The following is a 12,111-nucleotide window of genomic DNA, read 5'->3' as shown; positions in this document are numbered from 1 at the left end:
CGAATCCAGGGAGAACATTCAATCTCCACACAGAAACGCCAACTGAGCCAAGGTTCGACCCAGCGACCTTCTTGCTGTGAGGCGACAGCACTACCTAATGCACCACTGCATCGCCCGGCATCAGTATATTGTTCAAACATTTCTTTCCAGTTATCAAATAAAAACTTTTGTTTCTTCATTTTAGTTTTGTAAGTATTTAATTATTTTAAAACCAGGCTTAATGAAGCTTCTATTGCATGACTTTATTAACTGGCTACATATATACTGTAAGATTACTACATTATACATACAATATAAACAATGAGGCATATTGCTGTGATGAGTGAGGTAATCATGACACATTATGACCACCTACCTAATAACCTCTGGGACCTCCATTAGCCCATGAAGCAGTGAGCCAGTAATTTCATTTCTCCTTGGGAATTTGGTACTGTTATGTCAACAGCAGGTCCTCCAGTTCTCAATGTTGCATGGCACATTATCCTGTTGCCATCAATGGGTGCATCTGGTGCAGTCTGTAGTGATGGTCCAGAGACCTGACAGTTGTAAGGGATAGTGCTGCTGGGATAGTGTGGACTGAAGTGTCCCAAGAAACATCTACAACATTACAGCACCGCTACCATCCTGTCTCTGCCCAACGGTGCATCCAGGGGCATTTCCCTCTGATGGTAATTAACATATCTGCCTTCAACCATCTAAGTGATGCATCATGAATCTTAATTTGTCTAGCCAGCCCAATAATTCTTGCAATCTTCATTCACAGTCCATTCTCAATGATTTTAGGTCCATTTCATGCATTGTTGACAATAGAGTGCAGTTGGAAATTGAGACTCAGCTTGATAATCGGCTAAGCAGGCCTATCGGCAGAGGGTTTTGACAGACAGTGCTTTGAGAAACATTGTTTTAGTCACCTTTGTTGTAACTGCAGGTGATTTGTTGCACTGTGGCCTTGCAGGCAGTATAAGTCTACAATGCGTTATTAGGCATTAAATAAGAAGTTAACACGATCTAAGAGTAATAAAAGATTTTGCAGATTTCAGTGAGTTTAGCTAATTAACAAATTTTCAATCGATATTTTAGCATGTATTAGGCCAGATTACAATGTGAAAATGTTCAAAACTATAAAGTTTATTACCAATGAAGTCTCCAAGCATTTGGCGCAGTTATAAACAATGTGAATATTTTTAAAATCTTTACACGCTAAAAGATTACATATAACTTCATTATTTACAGTATTCTGAAGTGCCCATGATAGCAATAACATACATGTTCATTATCTGGATATATTGATTTGAGGTATCATTCATGCCTATATTAAAGTCAATGCAGGATGATTTTTGTAAATGAATCTTGTGATTTTAATTACATCACTGTTTTTACAGTTTTGTGTTAATCAGCCCATTCTGAGTTAACTACAGTCAGCCTTTTATTCTGTAACATCTACCTGCTGATGAATCAATTGAAAACATCTATATGCTAAAATAAAATTATATTGCAGATATTAAATGCTCCTTTTAAAATATGCATAGCATATGTAATTATAGCATATGGCATATGTCTATTAAAGGCAACATTATTAGCCCTCTTTTTTTCAAATATTTCCCACGTGCTGTTTAACAGAAAGACATTTTTAATATTTAATAAAAGTTTTAATAACTGATTTCTAAAAAACAATTATGTATTTTGGTTTAGCTGTTATGACAGGATCATATTTCTAGTTATTTTGCAAGATACTAGTGTTCAGCTTAACCTCAATGCTAATTAAGCTTAAGTAAATTAAAGTTACTTAAGTTAACAAGGCAAATCAGGTTAATTTAGCAAATCATTGTGAACAATGTTTTTTATAACTATTAAATGGCCCAAGACTAAAAAAAAAAAACACCAAAAAAGTGAATGACTTTCTCCAACAGAAAAGTATATTAGGAAATACTATGAAAATAATAATAATAATAATTATAGCATAGTTAACCTAATTAACCTAATTAAGCCTTTAAATGTCACTTTAAGCTATTTAGAAGTGTCTTGAAAATATCTAGTAAAATATTTTTACTGTCATTACGTCAAAAATAAAATAGTCATTAGAAATGGATTATTAAAACTATTGTGTTTAGAAATGTGTTGAAAAAATCTCTCCGTTAAACAGAAATTGGGGAAAAAATAAACATAGGGATAATAATTCAGGGGGATTAATAATTCTGAATACAACTGTATATAATTACATTTTATGGTTAATAATTTTGTAATCTAGTAAGCATGATTTATGGATTATTATGAAGTTACAATGCTTTCAAAGCATTAATATGAAAGTGAAATCTTATGCAACATCAATTGTATTTTCTATATTTTTTGATCAGTGTATAACTATTATATACAGTATATAACATTTTTATCAGTAAATAACTATTTTATTGAAAATTAAATATATCAAGTTCAGCACTGCATTAGAAAGAAATATTGGAAACACTGGACAACTAAAATTCTACTTCAGCGCTTCAGTTCAAAAGATCGGCTAGGAACAATGAATTAAAACTGAGGGCAGCGTGAGCGCAAAGCTTCAAAGCCTCTGAAGACAGTAAGGCCGCTGTACTGAGTGAAAGCGTTTGAGAGAATGAATAGCCCAGCGATTGCCCTCTGCTGCCCTCCTTCATAATATCAACCACCTACTCTTGCTCTTTTCTGCTGACTCTGGTGGGCTGCTGGGGGTTTCAGGATACTGCTCTAGTGCGATTCTTTCATCTGGAGTTTTTCTACTCATCAATCTCTCCTTATCTGTAGCATCTCTTGGTGTTTTCAATACAATTCTGTCATGCAAAAGTATATCATGGTTTCAGCAAACTTGTATGCAACATTGTATGCACATTGATTTCCTTAAAAAAGCATAAACACTGTAATCCAACTGACATGGCATCCCAAAAAATGTGTTAGTTATATACAGGACTATATATTCAACCAGTAGCAGACGGATATTCATATTCACAACAAACAGAAAGTATGTATGTATAAAACAGCATACTGATTTGTCTGATTTTTCGATATCAGAGTCAAAAGAGTCAAAGTTAGTTTCATGATTTGACCATTCAAAAGCCTATATTAATTATGCTAACATTTGACTGCTACCATTGACATGTCACTTTTGGCCAATTGCAATAAAGTATCCAGCAGAATCAAAAATAGATATTTGTCCAACACATCAGTTCAATCATTCACTCATATCTTCATTCAGGAAAAGACTTTTCACTACTGTATCTCTAGATGGCAGTTAAATAATGCGACATGAGAATCAAAAGAGAAGCTGCAAGCATTTAGTTCAGGTTGCCAAAGTGCAAAGGCTAGCTTAACTGTACAGTAACTGTCAAAAGGCAGTGAGATAGAGCAATAGGTGGTATTATATTGCAAATGTAATTCAAAGCCAAGATGTGCAAGTGAGCAAACTGTCCCTAAACACTATGTGCTTAGCAAGAACGCAAAGTGTGTTCAGCTTCACTTTTTTACTTTTGGAATTTAACAGGTGATCTTTCGGAACAAAGTCTGTTTAGCCGCAATTTACAAAACAGCATTATCAACTAATGCGCTAAAGTTGAATCACATTCTTTAACAGTGACATTCATGTTAAACTGAACTGAATCATCATTGAACCGACTCAAACAAAACAAATTGTGGATGTATTGAATATCTTTCACATTGACAGAACTTCACACTTATTGCCGATTTATATTTATAAAACTGCTGACAAAATCATTTTCTTTTTTTTTATAAAGCACTACTGAAATAAAAGTGACTTGACTAAAAATGGGAAGTTATAATTATGTTTGGTCATTAATTTACACAACAACAAACCTGAGGCCTGAAAATATTATACACAAAGTTTAAAAGAGCAAGCTTCTGAATATGTGCTCTCTTCAGTTGGTATAAACTTAAATAAGTTTAAAATGGTATTATATGTTCAATTTGGTCTGTGGCTATGCATGAGTACACTTGAAAAAAAAACTAATTGGAAGAACTCAATTTCCATCCAATAATTTTGTTTAGCACCAACTAAAAGAAAACTATTTACACAATTGAATTGGTCAAACGTGATTTTAACGTTAAAATCAAACGTGATTTTATTTTTAAAGGTTTAAATTTGTATTTTTATTTAACTTTTGAGTTTGTTAATATAATTTATGTCTATGTGTCATATATTTCAAGGTCTCTTAGTTTTATTTGAAGTTATTCTTAATCAACTAAAAGAGCCTGAGCATATTTCATAAGTTACATATACAATTGATTGAAACTGATCTCAGAACTAATGTCAGGACAGTTATTGCTCACTGAGCAAAGCAACAAACTGCATGTTTGCTAATTGAACACCAAAAAGCAAAAGTGCGAGGTGGTAATCTCAAAACATTACATTACATGAAACATTACATGAAACTCTTTTAAATCTTCAAACTGAATAAAGATTAAACTCTAACAATTCTTTCTATAAACTTTAAACACCTAAGAATACTTTTATTGTCAACAATTTCCTCTCTTAAATTAATCCTATGCAAAGAATAATGGAAACTACAAATCCCCTAACCAAATAGTTGGACCAACATAATTCCTTCATGTTGTCCCAACACAAAACAATTAAGTTAACTTAATGGTTTACAAATTGAAAAGGACTAAACATAAAACAAATAAATTGGCTAAAGAAACTTTAAGAATTGTGTTGTTTCAGCTAATTTTAAACAGGTAGATTGAACAAGCAGCGGTACGCTTTTTTGAGTGTACTTTGATTCATTCATTCATTCATTCATTCATTTTCTTTTTGGCTTAGTCCCGTTATTATTCTGGGGTTGCCACAGCGGAATGAACCAACATCTTATCCAGCATATCATATGTTTTACGCAACAAATGCCCTTCCAGCTGCAACCCATCACTGGGAAACATCCATACACACTCATTCACACATATACTACACTCTCAAAAATAATGGTACGCGGACTGTCACTGGGGTGGTACCTTTTTAAATTTGTGGCTAAAAGGTCCATATTAATACCTCAAGGGTACATATTAGTACCTAAAAAGTACAAATGTTTTTCTCTTTAAATTTGTAGGTACTAATATATACTTTTAAGGTACCAATATAGACCCTTTAAGTACACATTTTGAAAAGACACCACCACAGCGATAGCTCGCGCACCTTTATTTCTAAGAGTGTACGGACAATTTTGCTTATCCAATTCACATATAGTGCATGTGTTTGTACTTGGGAGGACATGCAAACTTCACACAGAAATGCCAACTAACCCAGCGGAGGCTCGAACCAGCTACCTTCTTGCTGTGAGGTGATAGTGCTAGCCACTGCACCACCAAGCAGCCTTGTGCTTACTTGGCAACCAAAAATAAAATGATGGCCAACAGGACTGTACAGTATGTTGAAAGTAATCTGTTTTTGTGTTTTTTTACACAGTGAAATCACCAATCCTGACACATTTAGTACAAGGTTTTAGTCATTTTAACAGATCTGAGAAAACAGAGATAAATTTGGCATTGTTTATTTGCAAAACTTGTATACAAAACTTGTTTACAAAATTATTGCTGTAAACTAAAGCTACAAGATGAGAAACAGGCCAGGTTGTTTTATTGCCAATCTTCTAATGTTTGATTATCCTCTAAAATGTCATTTACATCCCATTTAACAATTAAAATGTTGACACCAACCGAACACCAATGAAAAAAATAACGCTTGAAAGCTTGTGTCTTTGAACATGTGGAATGATGGATGACATTTTAGAGCTGCAACAGAGTGGAAAATTAACATTGGATAACAAATTAAGCCATATGGCTTTCAAAGATTTGTAAGGCAAAATCATAATAAACACTTTTATGTTTTTATTGTTTTTTTATTCATTTGTTTGTTTTTATTTTGAGCATGACTGCCATTGTAGCTTTGAACAAGTTTTGTATATAAAAAAGCACAATAATTACACAATAAATGTTAAAAAAAACATATAATTAAAAAGAAAATTGTCATTTTGAAGTGACCTATTCCTTTACAACCTAGCAATGCCTAGTGTGCAACGTTCTGTGTCCTTGAACGCATTTTCTGAAATGCCCACTCACTTTCATTTGGATTACTGCAGTGAGAGACCCTCTGTAACCTTCCTCGCCCCCAATCGCAGCCACACACACACACACACACACACACACACACACACACATACGCTGTCAGAGTGTCAGTGAAGTGAACTTGCACTCAGGTCTCATTACCTCCCACACACCCCACTGTGTGATGCTGTAATCTGACAGTATGAAGGATGCTTCAAAGACACAGAAAAATCGACTTTAACATCGCTATACATGCAGTAAGCTTGCTGAAATCCATGAGTAAACAGTCCAACGGTTGCTCTGACAAAATATAAATGCCATCAAATAGATGGAACGAAATTATGTTGATAGTAAACAAGGAAAAACTGCACTGCGTGTACTAAAAACGTGTTTTGATATAAGCTGAAATGTGCTTCATGTGGTAAAATCTAAATTCTGATTTCCCCCCCTAGTCAAATACATAATTTATTATAAATGAATCAGTACATTAAGTGACATAAATGGAAATCATTTGTAATGCTCAGATCATTTTATAGTAAGATTTACTTATTTAATAGTTAAATTCCTTACTGCAGGCTACATTGGTCCCTTTTATTACATGTAAAGTATCCATTAATTACGTCCCAAGACACTGGGATAGGCTCATCTCTTTAACCCTGTACACAGGACAAGCATTTAAAGAGCGGATAGATTGATGGATGTTCGCTGTTTAACAGTCTTTACACATTTATTTGATGGGAACAGAATTGAAGCTGATCCAGGAGCTCAAAAATCCTTCCACAAACCACAACAGGACCTGACAAGCAAAGCCAGAGCAGCTTCAGCGATCATATTTGATGTCATGAAAGTGAAAGCAAGAGATATTAAACAAGCAGAAAGAAAATGTAAATATTGAGCCGTATACTGGGAGTCTGACAGAAGCACATCCTCAGGGCATTCCTTTTCTTATACCCTTACTCACAAAGTCTGAACTCAAATTAAATACTAGATTTAATTTATGACAGACATCAATCTATGAATGAATAAGACATTTTTATAATAACAAATAGTAAAGTAGTGCATGATCATTCAACAAACAACTTTAACTATATCAACAATCAAACATGTTTACAATTAAACATAAGTAATAACAACAAACAACAAATATCTGTGTGTATATACAGTGGAAGTCAGAATTATTAGCCCCCTTTGAATTGTATTTTATTTTTAAAAAAATTACCAATTTATGTTTAACAGAGCAAGGACATTTTCACAGGAGGTTTGATGTTTTTTTTCTTTTTTTCTGTAAAAAGTCTTATTTGTTTTATTTCGGCTAGAATAAAAACTGTTTTAATTTTTTTTTTTTAAAACAATTTAAAGGTCAAAATTATTAACCCCTTTAAGCTATATATTTTTTGATAGTCTACAGAACAATCCATCATTATACAATAACTTGCCTAATCACCCTAACCTGCCTAGTTAACTTAATTAACCTGGTTAAGCCTTTAAATGTCACTTTAAGCTGTATAGAAGTGTCTTGAAAAATATCTGGTAAAATATTATTTACTGTCATCATGGCAAAGATAAAATAATACAGTTATTAGAAATTAGTTATTAAAACTATTATGTTTAAAAATATGTTGAAAAAAAATCTTCTCTCCGTCAAACAGAAATTGGGGAAAAAACAGGGGGCTTATAATTTTGACTTCAGACTTCAACTGTGATATATATATATATATATATATATATATATATATATATATATATATATATATAGATATATATATATATATATATATATATATATATATATATATATATATATATATATATATATATATATATATATATATATATATATATATATATTTCCACAGAATATTTTCAAAAAGGAACGTGTGTAACCTATTTCCCCCTTTAAGTTGAGTATCATTTTAACACGGCCAGTTAATTTTTGAGTTTACTTGAACTCCTGACGCTATCAAAACATCTATACGCACTAAAATTGTTAGTCTTCACCCTATTGTCACAAAGGATCATTGGGATTTCATATACTTGAGAGGTTACAGTCATACAGACTCGAATCTCGACCGACTGAAGAAAAACGTTTTCGAAACTCACTTCTCAAAACTCCTATGTCATTGCTTTCAGCAAACATTCGGTATGAAACGCTCATCCGTTAATCAACTCAATTTAATATAAAATTTAATACAAAAAGAAACTTAAAACTTAATTAAACTTTTCACCACGTCTGTAAGAGACAGAAAGCCTTCCATGGTCTGGTTTGACTTTTCTGTAATTCCCAGTGCAGTTTATGTGTAAAGTCTATTGATTTGATACTATGATATCAAAAGTCTCTGAAACACTCGCGTCTTACCTGTTGGCCCCTCCAGACTTTCCGCACAGACCCTGGCGATGAGAAACAGCAGAACAGCGCACAGATTCATTGCAGCGTTTAGCCCAGCAGGTAAAGACAGGTGAAATACAGTGAGCGAGTGTGGTAGAGTGTGGTAAATATCCTGCTGCTGCGCCACTGAGTTTCATCCAGAAACGCGCCGCACAGACCCCAGATCTGCCCGCTGACGTCACGACAAACTATTAAACCCCCTTAGAACTCCACCAGATGTACTCGCTGAACAGAGAAAGGACTATGGCGCCTCTCTGCGGTTAATCACGACACATTTTCCTATCAACTGCTGCTGAGATTGGATTTGCAGAGATTTGGTTCATCAACTCGCGTGGTTCGTTTTGAGTTGTTTGTCGAGAGATTTAAATTGAACTAGTGTAGAAGTGGGTAGGAAGGTAAAAGCTAGTTGTTGTAAAGTAGGCTACTCACATTGTCTACATCCTTGTAATTTCCTTCACACATTCTAAAATCAAATGTGAAGGACTAAAAATTTAAACAATAAAATATATCAGTCACAAACGAGGTGATTAAGATATATTTTTTAAAGTGTTCTAATTTATTCATTCATTCATTGAACAAAAAAAAAATCTATTAACATATTATTATAAAAGAAAAGATAAACCTGAAAGTATGACAAAATAACCTAAAAATAATTGTGAAAAGGGTAAAGGATAGAAATACATGTAGATTCAATATCTGTTCAGGATCCCTTCCGTATTCCAATCTGAATAAAAGCAAAAAGTCAATAAGTGAAAATTTGCTAGAATTAATTTAAATTAGGCCTAATTAAATTAAATTCACCTTTTTTGTATAGCGCTTTTACAATGTAGATTGTGTCAAATCAGTTTCACATAAAAGATCATAGTAAACTGCAACAGTGTATTTCAGTTTTTTAGTGTTCAGTTCAGTTTAGCTCAATTCAGTGTGGTTTAATAATCACTACTGATAGTCCAAACACTGAAGAGCAAATCCATCGATGCATAGCTCTACCGATCCCAAACCATGCAAGCTAGTGGCGACAGCGGCGAGGGGAAAAAAAACTTCACCAATTGGCAAAAGTAAAGAAAAAAACTTTGAGAGAAACCAGACCATTTCAATTTCTCTGCTGTCCAACTGTTTTGTGCAGAGCTGCAGTGTCAGCGGCAGAGGATGAAGAAGATTGTTGTGTTTAATGCATTCTACAAGTAAAACATCTATTGCAGTTGTAACCAGTGTACATGTTTCTCAATGTTTATAACTCAAGAATGAATGATAAATATAAAAAATTTGTTCTGAGAAATAGCAAGCAGCAGAAATCATAAACCCAAAAGCTGTTGAACACAAAGTTCAAATCTGCAGGAGCGAGATGGAAAAGTCAATACTTTGCCGACCTCTCAGTGGCTCTTTGTAGCAAAGAACTCTCTTTCTTATCCTTTTCTTATCTTCTTATAGCCATTTGTCAATGTGCAGGGTTTTAGAGATGGCTTAAGATGGGGTTTGATGTTACATTATGGCTGAGCTGTTCACGGTACATTCCATTTGTACTTGTGTGTCATTTCCAAGGTTCCAGTAAGAACTTTGAAGGAATGTCCTTCAAGTCTGAATTTTGACCAGAGCAGACCAGACTTTAGCATCCAATGGCTGCTCAGTTTAGACTCAACCGTTTAATCTAGGGTAATCCACAGCCGAATGAACCGCCAACTTATCCTAATGTTTTACGCAGTGGATGCCCTTCCAGCTGCGACCCATCACTGAGAAATATTCATACACACTCATCCACTCACATACACTAAAGATAAATTAGCTTACCCAATTCACTTATACCAAATGGTTTGGACTTGTGGGGGAAACCGGAGCACTCGGAGGAGACCCATGCAAACACGAGGAGAACATGCAAACTCCATACAGAAATGTCAGCTGACCCAACTGAGGCTCGACCAGTGACCTTCTTGCTGTGAGGCGATCGTGCTACCCACTGCGCCACCGTGACACCCCATATAAAATCTAGCACTGCAGTTTCTTACTTATTGATTGAGTGGCTAATTTGTATTAGTTTGTATGATCTCATTCGTACTTCTAAACCTACGATCACACTGGACTTTTCTTCCCAAAGACTTCCATTTATACACAGGCAAATGCGTCAGACTGGAAATGCAAGCTCTTGCGACAACTTTTGCAGTTCGCTGCATTGCAAAGTTCAAGCTTGGTGAACTCTGACCAGCGAGACCAACCGAGAATCAAAATGTGACCTCTCTGGACAGAAATTTAAAACATGGAGCAATCGCTCACTTTTTAATTGTTCAAAGCTTGTTTAATCCAGCCCCTTTTCGCAGTGCCATACGACAGAATTTTGCACACACAATCTCTAGTGTGACTGTAAATTAAGTGTGCTGAAGCAGGGCTGGAACTAAACTGCTCAGGGCTGCGGCCCTCCAGGAATTGAGTTTGACATCCCTGCTCTAGTGTGACCACAACTTGTGGATGATTTTCTCATACCCAATGAATGTAGGGTTAGAGATGGGGTTTGGTGGTGAGCCTCCTTTTAAAACTTTTTTTTTTCATACGTATGAAGTTGTATGAGTTTGTACAAATTAGCCACTTTTCTGAAAATTCTAACATTTTCATATACAAGAGACATTGTATATTACAACTGAAGCAGACCAAGAGCACTGAGGCTCCTGTTTCTGGATCTATTTACCTGGTTTAGATCCAGCCCTGCTCTATAACACCTGCTGCAAATGAAGCCAAGAAGATAAGCCACTAATTAGCCATTGCAGGTGTGTCTTATTAAGGCTGGAACTGAATTCTGCAGGATCTCCAGGAGAAAGATTGAACACTTCTGATTCAGACCAAACATTTATCTTGTTTATCATGCTGTCTGTGCTGAGATGAATTGTAGTGTTAGTCATGACACAGCAGCAAACGTTAGTGAATGGAAGTTTCTTAGTGTCTTTTGTCTGTGTCTAAAAACATAGTTAGCTACCTACCTATAAAGTGAGTTGTGTGACTATGTAAGTGAGTCACATTACTTTTTAAGTCACTGAGTATGTTTACATGTACACCGGTATGATGATGAAGAGACTACTACACTGTAAAAAATAAATTGCTGAGAAAACAGAAAAAAATAAGGCAACTTGATGCAGTAAGAACTTTGAGTTGTCTCAACAACTGTTTTTTAGTTTTTCTCAGTAACAATTTTTTGTTCAGCTAACATAATTTTGTTTATTTATGCAATGTTGATTATTGTATTTTACTAATGAAGATATTCTTGTCACATCAACTGAAGCAACAGTAACTGCTATTGAGTCAATAGTTTTTTTTCTGTTTAGTAGATTTTTTTTCAAATTTGCAAAATAAGTAATTAGTTCTAGTTAGCATATCATCCTGTGTTTAATCATTTTACTTAAAAATGAACTCAAACTTACCACTTTATCCATTCATTTTACTTTGGCTTAGTTTCTTTATTCATCAGGGGTCACCACAGCTGAATGAACTGCCAACTTATTCAGCATATGTTGTTACTCCCCTCGAGATGAAACAAAGGCTCAAGTCGTTCTTGATTTTAACTGACATTTATTCGGACACGAGTCTGTAGTATGTCTTGTACATTCTAGCCTTGCACTTCTTTATGTCCCAATATTGCCATCAGAACTACGAAAAGAAATACATAA

The 12,111-nt window shown here is 34.5% G+C and overlaps 1 protein-coding gene across 8 annotated transcripts in view; it reads right to left on the bottom strand.

Moving 5' to 3' along the window:
- Positions 1-8,589, bottom strand: part of ptprua (protein tyrosine phosphatase receptor type Ua) — a 434,849-nt gene extending 426,260 nt beyond the window's left edge. For all 8 annotated transcript variants that reach the window (XM_005159552.6, XM_009294143.5, XM_009294142.5 and 5 more), the window contains exon 1: positions 8,432-8,589. In XM_005159552.6, coding sequence (XP_005159609.1) covers positions 8,432-8,501 — 70 coding nt within the window. In that variant the 5' untranslated portion in view covers positions 8,502-8,589. The remainder of the gene's footprint in view (positions 1-8,431) is intronic.
- Positions 8,590-12,111: the final 3,522 nt, after the last annotated feature.

Source organism: Danio rerio, chromosome 19 (genome assembly GCF_049306965.1).
Source record: "Danio rerio strain Tuebingen ecotype United States chromosome 19, GRCz12tu, whole genome shotgun sequence".
NCBI lineage: Eukaryota > Metazoa > Chordata > Actinopteri > Cypriniformes > Danionidae > Danio > Danio rerio.
Note: the sequence above shows the minus strand (reverse complement) of the source record. Positions and strands in the feature narration are given on the sequence as shown.